The 15,732-nt window shown below is 41.7% G+C and overlaps 2 protein-coding genes and 1 pseudogene across 2 annotated transcripts; 1 reads left to right on the forward strand and 2 right to left on the reverse strand.

Annotated features, from left to right (window-relative positions):
- The first annotated feature begins 4,144 nt into the window (after positions 1–4,144).
- On the forward strand, positions 4,145–4,960 carry LOC143586526 (uncharacterized). The gene is made up of 2 exons (XM_077068058.1): positions 4,145–4,635; positions 4,733–4,960. Exons 1-2 carry the CDS (start codon positions 4,311–4,313, stop codon positions 4,939–4,941), a joined length of 534 nt encoding a protein of 177 aa, XP_076924173.1. The 5' UTR covers positions 4,145–4,310; the 3' UTR covers positions 4,942–4,960.
- Positions 4,961–5,432: 472 nt separating this feature from the next.
- LOC143586534 (uncharacterized) lies at positions 5,433–8,918 on the reverse strand. The gene is made up of 15 exons (XM_077068063.1): positions 8,826–8,918; positions 8,666–8,730; positions 8,480–8,561; positions 8,325–8,392; positions 8,098–8,249; positions 7,946–8,010; positions 7,024–7,878; positions 6,895–6,957; positions 6,773–6,819; positions 6,657–6,702; positions 6,422–6,501; positions 6,183–6,299; positions 6,029–6,110; positions 5,631–5,759; positions 5,433–5,558 (listed from the first exon to the last, which is right to left on the reverse strand). The coding sequence occupies exons 1-15, from the start codon at positions 8,916–8,918 to the stop codon at positions 5,433–5,435; spliced, it is 2,070 nt and encodes a 689-aa protein (XP_076924178.1).
- Positions 8,919–9,679: 761 nt separating this feature from the next.
- Positions 9,680–15,654, reverse strand: LOC143586537 (uncharacterized; annotated as a pseudogene).
- Positions 15,655–15,732: the final 78 nt, after the last annotated feature.

Consider the following 15,732-nt stretch of genomic DNA (forward strand, 5'->3'; position numbering starts at 1 on the left):
TCGCCTCGGGTAGGTTGACCAAACCTACCGTCATGGGTCCAGAGCTGCTCCTCCCCGCATCACCTTGGAATGCGGTAGCATCCACGCCTGCATGAAGAAGATATTAAAAACAATGGCGGAAAGAAATTGCGGTTAAGATTAATTTATACTTACGAGTTCTCTTCAACTTGAAGGTTCTGACCGGCGGGGACGAACCCGACGGAGCCGGCCTCTTCACGCCGGTCATCGTCATAGAACTTGGTCGCGCGGCAGTGGCAGCTGTCTCAACCTCCGAGACTGTTGTCTCACCACCACCAGGGTTCCTCGCCACCTCCTCGCTTTCGGTCTCTGAGTCAGACCGATTCGCCGGATCGGCAGTAGAGGCAACCTTCGCCTTGCCCTTCGCGCCAGCAGCCTTCTTCCTCACCAACAAAGGACCATCTGCGGATTCCTCATCAGAAGATGACAAGATTAGAGGAACTCCAGCAGAGGTTCGAGCATGGAGAGGGGGGGGGGTTAAAAAGTTCCTTACCTGGCCGCGTGGCACTCAAAATCTCGTGGCCTGGCGGGTAGACCTCCACAAACCGATCCGTTTGTATGCTCCAAGATGGGCAACTCGTTCTCATCAAGAGCACGGGTACCCATCCGAGCGGGACCATCAGCTTCCCGCGGATGCAGGAGCGATTGCAGGTCGTTTCCCTCTGAAAATAAAAAGAAAAAACAGTTTAGCGGAAAAACCCTAAATCAGCAAGAAGATATGAACCATACCGTAAGGGACAGAGTTCAAACCGTATTCGAGGACGATGGGAATCTGTGGCGCCTCCGCCCCAGCATCCTTCCACACCCGGCTCATCCCGAGCATCACCATCCCGGACTCCGCAAAGCGGTAAACCGGAGACTGGACCCGGGAAATCTTGGAGAACCATTCCGCCTCCTCATAGTTGAAGGCGTGAAGGTTCGGGAGAGCTCTCCTGTTCTTGAACGTCATCGCTATGGGGACGACGCGAGCGGAGATATAGAAGAACTCCCGCTTCCAAGACCGAAGACTGCGCTCGGTAGCGCAGATCTTCAAACCCTTGATCCGAGTGACCAAGGTATACCACCCCTGGATGCACCTCCAGGAATAGAAGGTCATCAGGCGGTCGACATGGGGCTCCACGCCCAGAATGAGGCACACCCATTCAAAATGGCGAATCTTGGCGATCGCCATTGGGTGTACCTCCGTCAGATGTACACCGTGTCTCTCCAAAACACGGTACACAAACTTCGTCAATGGGAACCTGAGATTCCCATAGATGAAGAATGCAGCATACACCCCTATTTTGCCCTTGGGGGCATCGTACACCGTTTGGTGTGGCTCAGGAAACTCAGGCTCGAAAGGCTCGAGCATGAACTTCCTGACAATGTACTGATACTGGTCGACGGGAAAAGCACACTGGCACTCGCCAGCAGTACTCTTATCGTCCCTATCAGAAGTGGACGTCGGGTTCTCGGAATACACGTCCGACTCTTCAGCAGTAACTTCAAGATCATGAGAAGACATGTTTTGAATGTAAAGAACGATTTCAGGAGAATGCTCGACAGAAAAGTTAGAGTATTCGCCGGAAATCGTTTAGAAGAAGAAGAGAGGTGAAACTGTGAGTTGAGATGCATCCTCTCCTCCCTTTATATACTCATCGCAATGAATGCGATGAATTTAATGCGGAAGAGAGAGGAAAGCGCAGGTGCAATGAAACTATGACACGTGGAATATGCAAGCTGGCAACAACTGTTGACATGACGCGCCCGAAAACTCGCGCCCACGCGCCTGAAAAAGCGTCTGGAATGACCATATACTGTCACGTCGCCATAACTTCCTGCACGTCCTGAAACTGTCAGAAGAAACCGTCGGACGACGTTTCAACAGTCTGGACTGTTCTTATCCTTTCACCAACTCTTCAAATTTCAAAAAGATTCAAAAAGATTCAAAAAAGATTCAAAAGTAAGCGGGACTATACCCCTTACCTTGGCAACCAAGTAACTATAAGACAGGTGCGAGTACAGTGTTAAGGCAAAACCCTTCACATACTTAGCACCTGCAGGGAATTGAAGCCAAGAATACCTCGGCAACCAAGTAACTATAAGACGGGTGCGGGTACAGTGTCAAGGCAAAACCCTTCACATACTTAGCACCCGCAGGGAATTGAAGCCAGGAATACCTTGGAAGTAAAGTAACTATAAGACGAGTGCGGGTACAGTGTCAAGGAGAAACCCTTCACATACCTAGCACTCCGCAGGGAATTGAAACCAAGAAGGATCTTCTGGGCCATGCTTGCGGAAACGGGAATAACATCCCCGCATAGCGGGAACGTCGAGAACTAGATTGTTGGAAGCTCCAAGATGGAATTGGTTGTTTTAACATAATTGATCACTATGTTCAAAACTACCAAAACCTCATGGAGAATCTATACAAGTGGAACTCAACGCTCCTGACTTGCGAGGAGGTTACAGATCTACCCGCATCATACCCAAAGATCAAGCAGAAAAGTCGGGAATTTCTGCACGTGACATTAGGACTTCCGCGGGAAGAATCCCCATGGAAAACCTTAAAACTAAACCCTTTTCAAAACCCTTTGCTTAAGTCCAAAAGTTTACCTCGCTTATTAACAATTCATGAGAAGAACATTGGACTGGGGGGACTTGAAGAGGTAGGTCCCAGCAGAGCCCAGTTGGACCCGCAAGACTCACTTCAAAGAGGGACGTCTGCGCAGTTGAACCCGCAAGACTCACCTTCAACAGGGACGTCTGCGCAAAGGCTAAACTCGCAAGACTCACCTTGAAGAGAGACTTCTGCGCAGAAACCAACTGGATCAGCAGGACCCACCATGCTCAGAGACGTGACGTCCTTACGCGCAGTACGCAAGCTGTTCCCGCAGGAAAAGCCTCCCAATGGTCGACGTACTCCGCCTGTTCCCGCAGCAACGGATACTAGCCATCAGGGAAGGCTACCCGCGCAGCAAGGCTACACGCACAACGCACTTAACTCTTAAATAATTCAGTAATGTCACCTGAAGAAGGAGTGAGCAAGCCGGGAATACTCCCGCACAAAGCCAGGAAAACTCCCGCCCAAATGGGCCAGTCCGTACGATACTGGAGGATCTTTTGAACTGTACCTGACGAGGTATGGACAAAAGATCTGACCAAAGATACGGCAGCTCACTGACAACAGTATGACGAGCAGCACGCTCTTGTACTGTATGTCACTATCAGCCGCTGCCTACTCACCAACCTGTCGGAGGACGTGCATAGCCTGCAGTTGGTGGAACAGGAATAGTACACAGCCGGCCTGGTCACTATCAGCCGCTGCCTACCCACCAACCACCAGCATGGCATGTGCGTAGCCCACAGTTGGCAGAACATGAATACTATTCAGCCGGCTGTACCTTCTTGGAAACCTACCTTCGGCTATAAATACTCCAACACCTTGGAACGGTATTATCATCTTATCTCATACCATCATATCTGCTCTAGCAATCTCTTAATATACACTTATATCCAAGAGCAATCTAGTCTGATTCTCACGCCGGAGGGTGGTCACAAGGAGGTACCCCCCCTTCTCAGTGACGAGCTCACGGTGTCTGTTTTGCAGGTCATCAGAAGAACCATCTTTGCCGAACCTAACCCCTCGTGGGAAACATCTATTTTACCCCCAGATTATCCGTAATCTGCCCGGGGTCAATTAGTGTTTCTTCAGTTTACTTTTGTAAAAACCAAACTTATGGTTCGATGTTGGTAATTTGCATGTAATAAAAACCAAACTCAACAGAATATATTTCTTTATTTTTATTTTTTGAGTAACTAATTATAAGATTTTTTTGACTCAAATACTTTTGGCCAAATATATATATAATAGTCATTTAGTTAATAATTAACAAACTAAACCATTAGTTTAAGCTAACCTTTTTCTCAGACTAAAATTTTCAAGCTCAAATGGCAAAATAAAAACAATCGAAACCGAGCTGAAACCAAAAACCAAACTGACAAAACAACCAAAAGTGAATTAGATTTGTTACGAGACAAATTGATGAATATTGCAAGGGGTGGTGTTTTTTTTATTTAGAAAAAAAGAAAGAAAAACAATTGATAGTTTTATTATTACTTTTTGTAATGTAATGCATAACATGACCTCTCATAACCAAATTCACAAGTCACAAGAGTATTCATTAATTTATTAACCGCTCCTGATTCTTGGAGGAGCCTACACGCATTTATGACATAATATGCCATTTCTACACTTATTATTTAAATCATGAGATCTTCACCATTTCAAATACATACATTTGAACAAGATCATGGGTGCTTCACAAACCAAGTACTGTGAGACCAACAGGTGTGCTGAGGTAAAGATGCTGAGAGACAAAACCAAGATTCTGCAGCAAAAGTTGGATGAGATGATGCGCCTACGAGAAACCGAAAGCCAAGTGCATGACCAAGAACTGATGGTCCATGCACTTAAAGAATCCGAGTGGAAACAGGAGAGGAGATGGCTGCAAAGGGAACTCAAGAAACAAAAAACAAGAAAGAGAGAGATGATGGAACGGGACGAGGCTGTCAAAAAGTGGAAAAGATTGTATCTTGCAATCAAGACTGAACTCGATCAACTCATCGCACATCAAGGTAAGCTGAGCTAACCTGGTATGTAATTATGTAATATGCATACATACATGAAACATATATAAAATCTTGACTAAATATTGCATTTTATGACACCCAGGGGGGTGTGGATGTTGTAGAGAGGATGAGCTAAAGAGAGATCAGGTGAAAGCAAAGGATGAAACAATTCAACTTTTACACGCGCATATAGCATCACTACAGCAGCAATGCTTGAGGAGGGAGCGTGAGCTCGACATATTAAGACAAAGCTTGCGCATCATCACTCACAGCAACAACAAACCAAGCAAGTCCATAATATACATACAGTAATACTTGTGCTTCTCATTTTCATTATGAGTAAAGAAACATGTTTCCTACAATCCAGTTATATATACATATTTGTTTGTTCATCAATTGTTATCTACAAATGAACATTTTGCAATCAAATACAATAACAATCTCCAGACATATTTATTATGCTTCTGCAGCTGACGAGCTACCTCCGCTAACAGATTTTGTTTGCTTAACATTTCGGTAGCATGACCTCACGTGCTGAAAAACAAAATTGAATCCAAAATTTCAAAAGACAAAAACAATACAAATTAGGTATTTTTTAATCCATCACATATATACCTCCAGCAAAGACACGTAATAAAAATCTTCCATATGCTGCATAAGAGCAGTCCCGTCTCTAATTGCCCGGAAGATATTTATTTCAGTGTTTAATATTTTCTCAATCAGTTCTCTCTCCTTTCATCTGCCACACACAAAAAAATAATAATAATAAAAATAAAAAATTAAAGTCCTAATTACCATCTAGTTCATCTTCTATCAGCATCATGATAACCGTGATCTAGAAAACTTACAAATTCATTTACAAGAGCATCAGGAGTGGATTCCCCAATAACATCGCCTTCATAACCATCTCCCAGGAGCTCTATATTTTCCTGCAACAAATACTTACTACAATTAGACCAACCACTGTATATTTACTCGCTTCGTTTGTTAGAAGCACTCACCATGGCATCCTCATGTACATCTCCAGCAGTTAGATATATAGGTTGCGCCACGTGGCAATAACCCATTAAACGAGGGACGGAAGGAATAATATCTCTGTGATTTACAACTCGCCAGCTGTCTTTAACTCCCTGCAAGCCAAGCACAAATTATGACATGTCACCCAGTGAAATAAAAAATATAATAATATATACTGAAAAAAATATGATAAAATCCAACTCTATTACGGTCATTTCTATCTTAAAAAAAAATACGATACAACTTTAATCTTGGTGGGTCTAATCACTTTATTTATGTTTTGTGCAGCAATTTCTTTGTTGTTCTTGTTTCATTGTTATCGAATCTCATCCCCACTTAAATTTCATATTATAAACCTAATTAACAATAGACATGAAATTACCTGATTATAAACCTCAGCAAACTTTTTGTTACCAACTCTAGGAGATCCAAAATTGTACATAGTTACAGAAATAACCCCACGCCTGCAAAAATATTACAATTAATAATTCTTGTACCATTATACTGAAACGATTGGTTTGCTAGTATAAACTCACTTTGCTAATTGACTGGAAGTTAATTCAAGAGCAAGCAAGGTTGCCAGTGCACCACCTAAACTATGGCCTGTCACATAAACATGCCATTTGGACACCTGCTGATCAGCATCCTCCTCTCTGCCATAAAAATAGTCTCTTTTTTTATAATGCAATGGAAAGCAAAAATGGTCACCACACAATATAGTTTTTTTTTAAATATAAAATGAAGTGATATCATTCACAAATTCATATCAACTTACTGATATCCAGTAGCTGTTTTAATGAGAGACAAAATTCTCGTCCTGACTGAATCATATGCACTTAAAAACCCTGAGTGAACCTGAGAATAACATCACCTGATTATAAACCTATTATGAGAAACGTAACATCTCCATGCATTTACACACACAAAAAGTACATTATCTTGGTGTAAAAAGAGCATATTGTTGGAACACCAAATGTAAGCAAAAAAAAAATATATCGGAGATGGGATACCTGAACTTCTTCCTTAAAGTCACCACCAATTCTTTCTGGATTTAGCCTAAAAAATAAAACAAGTAATCTAAGAAAACAATAGTCATAAAACACAATTTCTTAAGCGGTTTAATTACCCAGCTGGAACCATCATTAAATCAGTTCGCAGGTCCTTCCATCTAACCTAAATCATCCACCAAATCACAGTTCTAACTATATAAATAAATTTTCAATAAATGAACTGAAATTGACCTCCTACTTGTTCTGTTCCCCTGAAAGCAACAACCAATCTATTTCGTGCAGAATCACGCCAAATTGCCACCTGCAAGTCATTTCTTAGAAAAAAAAATCTTACCATACCATACTAGCAAATAAGAATTAAGTTGACCTGTGTATCGGTGACGGGGTTATCCAAGAAACATATTTTCTCAAATTCTGATTTAATAAAGCTCGGGTGCCCCAGTGCAGTGGCTAACATAGCCCAAGCTTCCATTGCACTCTCGGCTGTTGAAGACAGAGCTCTCATTTCCTCCGCTTTTTTCTCATCTAATACTGGTATATCATCCAGGCCAATCTCTTCATCCTTTTTTTCATCGTCTTTGGTCAGCTCAGTAACTGTAGCATTCAAAACCATCAAAGCTCCAAATATAGAATCAGTTTGTTTCAATAAGTCCTGCGTGGCCTTTTTAATATCAGATAATGACGATTGAATATTGCTAATAGCTGAACTTTCAGTATTCTTGCTGCTTGGAGTTGCAAGCCCGGATTCTACATAACCTTCTTCTGCAACAGTTTGTGAGTGAATTCCAATTTTGCTCAATAAATCAAATCCTTCCCATTTAATCTTTTCAGGAGCAGGAAGACCGAGCTTGCTAACAATATTCTGATTAACGGTATTGCCAAAATTCTTCCAAAAGTCTTTGTCTGATTGTGTGATTTCAGAGTCTAGGAAACCTTCTGGAACAATGTCAATGTCTGTCTGTTCTATGTCTGACTTGGAGTTAGAATTCTCTGTACTTCGCTCGTCATCATTTGAAGACTCATCGTGTTGGATGTTTGCATCGCTTATAGACTTTAACTGCCCAAAAGCATACTCAACAAACTGACGTGCCTGTACAGGTTCTGACCCGATAACTTTCCTTAAAGCAGATTCAAAACCATTATTTCTAAGGAATTCTGCAACAAATGGTAACCTCCACCAGTTCTTTTCTTCCTCAATTGTATCAAAACTCTTATATTTAACCTGAACAATGTTATATGTTAAGCTTATGAGAAACATAGAGATATGACATACATTTATGAAAATGTACCTCCAGCTGTACTTTTCCGCCACCTCCCATTCCCTCCAATTCAACTAGGACCTCGTGTGAATTTCCTGTTGTACATAAGACGAAGAGTGGAAATATTAATGATTACGTGAGTGAAGCTAAAAGTGTTGAAAAAATAAAGGAAAAGAATTTACCATCACATAATGATTCCAAACTGAGACTAGAATTACCCATACTTTTATGGGGGGCGACAAGATTAGCATCCCAAGCGGCAACGTGCAGAGTATTGGTTGGTGGAAGCTTGATGTAGAGTGTGAGTTCCTCATTCCAAGTTGGTTCCTTAGTCCTAATAACAGAATAGATAGATAGATTATGTTTAGAAGTTAGAAAAAAGAAGATTAAGTTTGGTATAGATACAAACCCCCATTTAACATTGGTTTTAACAATCTGAGTATTCAATTGGAGTACCACATAAGGATCACTTGTTCCCTGTAAGAAAGCAGGTATTATTAATTTATTATATGGAATAAATATATAAAGGGAAAAGTAAGTGAAGTATAAATAAATGTAAACAACCCATGGATCCATTGCAGGAAAATCGTAGCCCTTGTGAATGGTTATAAACAACTGTCCATCATAAATCTCACGGAGAAATGACCTGAAGAGAAGAAGCATATGAATAATAATAATGAAAAGCAGCAGCAGGAGCATAGCATATATATGATTATACTGATAGGGATAGGGATGCATAATAATACTGACTCTGAAAGAATGAGAGTTTGACAACCAGCAGCATCCACCTCGCTCTTTCTAGCATTATTATTTTCCTACACATACATACATACATACATACATAGATATAAACAACAAATAAAAATACATGTATAGATAATAGATACTAGTAGTAGAGGTAGATAGAGACAGTGGTTGGAGTAGTATATGCTTCAAATGCAAATCCAGCGAGAATGACGGCCAGATTAACATCAAACGGAGGACGTTGCTGTTCCATCTCCATCTCCTTCTCCTGGATAGATGATGATGATGATGATGATGATGATTTAGTACTATGTCTATGTGCTGTATTTGAAGTTAAAAGCATCCTCCGAGGTACTGCGATGAAATAATAATAATAATAATAATAATAATAATAATAATAATAATAATAATAATAATAATAATAATAATAATAATAATAATTGGGGTTCCGAACAAGCTTGGGAGTATTATTAGAATTAGAATTAGAATTACAAGAAGAAGAAGAAGAAAGGAAATGAGATTGAAGATTCACGGACGCCATTCAATTCACAGACGGAATTCAGTTCAATTGTATGTACGTATATGTGGTCAGTCTGTCAGTATGTTATGACTATATTATTATTAATTACACAGACCATTCTGGCATGGCAAAAGCAAAACAAACTCACGGTGGTCAATTTACCACGCTTTAATTAATATCAATACTAATACTGACCACTCCACCCATTCATCTCGATATGTTACCACTTACTATATATTGTATTTGTGTTTTCTCAACCATACTTACTTTTCTACTACAAATCCATCTGAATTTTCCATTTAATACCTAAGACTAATAGTAGGCCCTTATTTTTATTATTATTATTATAATTACATAACCTTTTAACTTTTTATCAAACAAAAGATCGAGTGTACATGAACTTAAATTAAAACTAAGAGTTTTCATTCATTGTGGATTACTAACAAAAACAAAGGAGCTAGCTAGATCATATCTTTAAACAGACACAATACCAATACCACCTAGCTTATGACTCTGCCTGCAAGCATGAAGCCCTTGTACACAGCATGCCTAACCACCTCGGACCCGCCCCAAACACGTTCGACTTCTTTCATCACGTCTTCACCCAGCAGATCAACCCCTCTCTCCTTAGCAGTCGCAACCGCAGACCAAGACTCGAGCATGCCCAATACCCCTTCAAAAGATACTTCTTTCGGCATATCCAGCTTCAGCGGCTGACCTTCACACCCCAACCCGGGGATGCTGTCATACGGGAAAGGCAACGTCTGGTAACCATCATTTAAATACGTTATGCTTTGGTTCCAGTAAGGAACTGTAGTCTCATGAGCACGCTTGAGTGCGGCATCAATTTTGTGCGTTATGACCCACTCATTGTACCCCCAAACAGCCAGCACACCATCTGGTTTTCGGAGTACGCGATTGACTACCGAGTAGAATCTAGGGAGGTCAATCAAGAATGATAAACGATAATTAACGCACAACTTAGAAATAACCGACTTATATTATAACCAGAAAATATAACTCAAAAAACTGATTACAATAACTTTGGTAGTGATGGTGGTGATTGTTGTGTTTGTTGTTGTGTTGTGTATCTAACACTAACTTTGTACATCTATTTATACTAGTAACCCAACTTGGTCACCAAGCATAATATGTGGTCACCACTCAACTTGGCCACCAAGGTGAACTTGGGTAACAAGGTCAACCTGGCCAACAAGGTGAACTTGGCCACCAAGCATATGGAATGTTTCATAATACCCCTTAGACTTTAACCGACTTGTTAAAACCTCTTAGGCCCGGTTCACCGACTTGTGACCCGGAATAGAAATTAATCCAACATTCACCCCCCTAATTTCTGATTCGGATTAGAAAGGTCTTCAACTCCAAGTAACTCGCGCATCTCCGTGAACTTGATTCTTGCGAGTGCTTTAGTGAGGATATCGGCTCGTTGCTCTTTCCCGCTAATGTGCTCAACATCAACCTCGCCGTCGTTGTAGCAATCTCGGATAAAATGAAAGCGAGACTTTATATGCTTTGTTCGGTTGTGAAAAACCGGATTTTTCACAAGGGCTATTGCGGACGTGTTATCAACTTTCAACATAACTTTCTGCAATGCTTCTCCAGTCAACTCACTTAACAACTCTCGGAGCCATACAGCTTGACATGCGGCTGCTGAAGCCGCCATGTACTCGGCTTCACACGACGAGAGTGCAACTGTCGCTTGCTTTTGTGAGCACCATGTAATTGGAGATTGCCCGTAATAAAACACGTGGCCAGTGGTACTTCTACCATCATCCTCATCTATATTGTGACTATTATCACTATAACCTACAAGTCGTTTAGACCCGTTTTTCCCGTACTTGATCCCGTAACTCATCGTTTTCTTCAAGTATCTCAATAGGTGTCGTATTGCCATACCATGAGATTCTCGTGGGCTTTGCATATATCGATTAACAATACCCACGGAGTACGCCATATCCGGACGAGTGTGTAATAGATACCGTAAGCAACCCACTACCTTTCGATACTCGGTTGCATCGAGTTCGACTTCATTCTCGGCTTTTGAGTATTTCACACCATGATCCATTGGCACTTGAGACGGATTACAGTTTTGCATACCGGTCTCCTTTAGAATCCTTTTGGCATATCATTATTGTGTAATTACTATCCCGTCCTCTTGTTGGACTACTTCGATTCCGAGATAGTAGGTCAACTTCCCGAGATCCGACATCTCAAACTTGGTCGCCATACCCTTTTTGAAATCGGAAATTATACTCGAGCTTGTACCTGTCACAAATAAATCATCCACATACACGTCTATGATCAAAAAATGTTTTCCATCCGTCTTTCGGTAAACCGATTGTTTCTTGGAACATTTTTGAAACTTCATGTCTCGTAGGATGTTATCGAGCTTTGTGTTCCAAGCTCGGGGAGCTTGCCTTAACCCGTACAAGGCCTTTGACAACTTGTAAACTTTTGCCTCCTCGCCTTTTTTCTCGTATCCTTCGGGTTGTGAAACGAATACAACTTCTTTCAATTCACCATGTAAAAATGCCGTTTTTACATCAAGATGGTGGATTTCCCACCCGTTAGATGCTGCCAATGCAATTAGTAGCCGAATGGTCTCGATTCGGGCTATCGGAGCGAAAACATCATCAAAGTCAATCCCGGGTTGTTGCACATAACCCTTTGCAACCAACCGAGCTTTGTACTTGTTTATCGTTCCATCCGCATTTCATTTGATTTTGAACACCCACTTCAACCCGATACATTTTGCACCCTTTGGAAGTTCGACTAACTTCCATGTTTCATTCTTATTTATCGAATCGATCTCGGTATTCATAGCACGAACCCATTCTTGGTTTGACTTAGCCTCAAAATAGCTACTCGGTTCACCACTTGCTGTAAGAAGCAATTGCTCATAGTTAGAGTCAATATGTAACACAATTTCTTCTTGTAATCTTCTTGGTAAAACCGAGACTCGGGTTGAACGTCTTAGACCCGTTTGGGCCTCATTTTCACCCAAATGGACCTGTGACTCATTACTCGTCGACTGAACTTGAAAGCGGGTTGAGGAATTAGGCCCGATATGACTTGGTTCGGCTGAGTCGTTGGACTCGGGTTGAACCAACGATGCAGGTTCAGAGCTTGGGCTACCCGGGTTGCTTCCAGACATTTCTTCAATAGTGGGTTCGATTTGACCAGTTCCATTGTCAATCACACCCCCCAAACAATAGAAAACATACCCGGCTTGTAGTCATTCTTCTCGACTTTCTTTACCCAATTCCACCCTTTGTTTTCGTCAAACACAACGTCCCGACTAACAATAATTTTCCGGGTGTTCGGATCGAAGAGACGGTATGCTTTTGAACCCGTCTCCGACCCGAGATAAACGAGCTGTCTTGACCTGTCATCAAGTTTCTTTAGATGTACACTATCAACTTTAGCATACGCCATGCACCCAAATACTCGAACGTGTTCAATAATCGGTTTCTTTTTCTTGAACCGTTCACATGGAGTTTGATCAACCAAGGCCCGGGTTGGGACCCGATTGATTAAAAAGGTTGAATGTCGGACCGCTTCTCCCCACATATAATTCGGTACCTGCATTGCCTTTAGAATACTCCGCACCATCCCCATTAAAGTTCTGTTTCGCCTTTCTACCACGCCATTTTGTTGCGGCGTGTACGGGGCGGTAAAATGCCGAATAATCCCACTTTCATCGCAGAACCGATTGAAATCACGTGAAGTGAATTCTCCACCCCGTATCGGTTCGAAGAGTTTTCATTGGTAAACCCGCCTCCATCTCGATTAGGGCTTTAAACCTCTTAAAACTTTCAAACGCTTCACCTTTTTCTTTCAATAAAAACATCCACATATATCGTGAGTAATCGTCTATAATAACAAAGACATACCTATTACCCGAGATAGTGGATGGGGTTATTGAACCGCACAAATTACCATGAACTAACTGCAAAGGTTGGGATGCTCTAAACGAGGATGTAGCCGGAAACGAACGTCTCGTTTGTTTACCCACCAAACACGATTCACACAACTGATTTTCGTGTTCAACATGTGGTAAACCTCGTACAAGATCCTTCTTAGCCATCGATTTCATTAACTCGAAATTAATATGCCCAAGTCTTGCGTGCCAACTCCATGCATCATCTTCAATCTTCGATTGCAAACACACGGGAGCTCCAATTTCCATTTGTATTTTGTAGAGTCGGTTTTCGGATCTCTTAACCTTCATGAGTAACCTCCCGTTCTCATCGTACATGGTCAGAAGATCGTGTTTCATCCGAATGTTACATCCGGACTCCGTTGCTTGACCGAGACTTATTATATTATTTTTTAACTCCGAATATAATAAATCTCGGTTAGCAAGTCTTGGTCACCCGATTTTCCTTGGAAAAGAATTGAGCCTTTTCCCTTGATTTGAACAAATGACCTATCTCCGAACTTAACCCTCCCGGTTATGTTCTCGTTTAACCCTAAAAAATATGACCGGTTTCCCGTTATATGATTACTTTCCCCATTATCCAAATACCATACATCATCTTCGACCCGCTCGGTCTCGTATTTCTTTGGTATTAGGCTTTGTTCATTTAAGAACACAACTTGATGCATATACGCCGCATCATCAAAAGTTTCATGGGCTTTGGTTTTGTTTGCTTCTTGACCCTTTTGAACTCGGTCCGGGCAACCGGATGCAAAGTGACCAAACTGGTCACATCGGTAACATAAAATCTTTGACCGATCTTTCTTCACCCTTACTTTTCCCCGACTTGATGACCCTTGTGCGGTACTAGGGGTTCGGTATTGGCCATTGAAGCAGCCTCGACCTCGACCTCGACCTCCTCGTCCTCGTCCCCCATTAGATTCAAAACTTCTATGACTTGATGAATCATATTTACCAAATAAAAGTTTACCTTGGTCACCCTATTGAATTTCTTCTTCTCGGATTCTCTCCTCATAGGCTCGGAGTCGGCCTACAACATCTTAAAATCCCGTTTTATTGAGATCCAACATTTGCTCAAGCGAAGCAACCATTTGAATATACTTCGATCTTGGGAGACTTTTGAGAAACTTCTTTACCAACCTTGCTTCATCTATAACTTCGCCGAGAGCCGCTGATTTCGAGGCAATGCTCGATAACTTTCCCGCAAAGTTATCTATAAAATCTGACTCGTTCATCTTCATATTGTCAAATTCCATTGACAAGGTTTGGAGACGTGCTTCTCTAACCCGTTCGGCACCTAAGTGTCGGGTTTTAATCGAATCCCACATGGCATTAGCAGTTTCTTGATCTCCAATTTGCATGATCAAGGTTTCAGGTATGGATTGAAACAACAAGGCCATAGCCATGTCATTTTTGTCTTCATCGGGGACACCCGAGTTGATGGTGTCCCAAACTTTGTGAACTCTTAGGACTACTTTCATCCTCATAGCCCAGACGGTATAGTTTGTTGCAGTTAACATTGGACATTGAACGAAGGATGGCCCGTTCTCTTTCCCCTTTGGTGGCGGCGGTGGAGTCATGTCACCCATGGCTACTCAAACCCAACTTGTTTGAATAAAGTAACATATCGACAATGACAACAACTTCTTTGGGAGATCGAACCAACTTGTTCGATCAACCACGATAACAACTTCTTCAGGAAATCAAACCAACTTGTTCGATCGAGACACCTTCTTTGTTGGCCGTTAATTATCGCGTTCTTGAACCGAGCTCTGATACCAATTCAAGAATGATAAACGATAATTAACGCACAACTTAGAAATAACCGACTTATATTATAACCAGAAAATATAACTCAAAAAACTGATTACAATAACTTTGGTAGTGATGGTGGTGATTGTTGTGTTTGTTGTTGTGCTGTGTATCTAACACTAACTTTGTACATCTATTTATACTAGTAACCCAACTTGGTCACCAAGCATAATATGTGGTCACCACTCAACTTGGCCACCAAGGTGAACTTGGGTAACAAGGTCAACTTGGCCAACAAGGTGAACTTGGCCACCAAGCATATGGAATGTTTCATAATACCCCTTAGACTTTAACCGACTTGTTAAAACCTCTTAGGCCCGGTTCACCGACTTGTGACCCGGAATAGAAATTAATCCAACAGTCAAACCAGTGTACGGCTTGAGCAACAGTGACTAGATCCACACAGTTTTCACCGCCTATTAACTTAACTAATTCATCGTCTGACAATGATAGAGGCGTGTGAAGGTATTTAACACGCGGATGAGGCTTGGCGAGCTTCAGTTGAGCCTGGCTGACGTCAGTTGCGATCACTTGGTCGTAATGTTCGGCTAGAGCGATGGCAGCTTGACCGTTGCCGGTTCCGACATCCCAGGAAAGGGAGTGATGAGAAGTGTGGTGAGCTAACATAGAGTACCAGTGGGAGGGATAAGTTGGTCATGCATCGGAATATGCCTCTGCCTGCTTCTCGAATAATCCTGCCATTTTTTCTCTACTTGTCTTCTCTTCTCTTCTCTTGTGTGTGTGTAAGTGTATGCTTCAGACCATCAATAATAATAATAA

This window comes from Bidens hawaiensis, unplaced genomic scaffold (genome assembly GCF_021521415.1).
Source record: "Bidens hawaiensis isolate Kalapana, Puna unplaced genomic scaffold, B.hawaiensis_p1.1 tig00034688_1, whole genome shotgun sequence".
NCBI classification, from domain to species: domain Eukaryota; kingdom Viridiplantae; phylum Streptophyta; class Magnoliopsida; order Asterales; family Asteraceae; genus Bidens; species Bidens hawaiensis.

Excerpts from the sequence above, each read along its gene's own strand:
- LOC143586534 (XM_077068063.1), bottom strand. The coding sequence starts at position 8,918 with ATGGAGATGGAACAGCAACGTCCTCCGTTTGATGTTAATCTGGCCGTC. Across the intron at positions 6,820-6,894 it reads CTTTCAGGGGAACAGAACAA|GTTAGATGGAAGGACCTGCG; the intron begins GTAGGAGGTCAA and ends TGGATGATTTAG. Across the intron at positions 5,760-6,028 it reads TTGCTGAGGTTTATAATCAG|GGAGTTAAAGACAGCTGGCG; the intron begins GTAATTTCATGT and ends CTTGGCTTGCAG.
- LOC143586526 (XM_077068058.1), top strand. The coding sequence starts at position 4,311 with ATGGGTGCTTCACAAACCAAGTACTGTGAGACCAACAGGTGTGCTGAG. Across the intron at positions 4,636-4,732 it reads TCAACTCATCGCACATCAAG|GGGGGTGTGGATGTTGTAGA; the intron begins GTAAGCTGAGCT and ends TATGACACCCAG.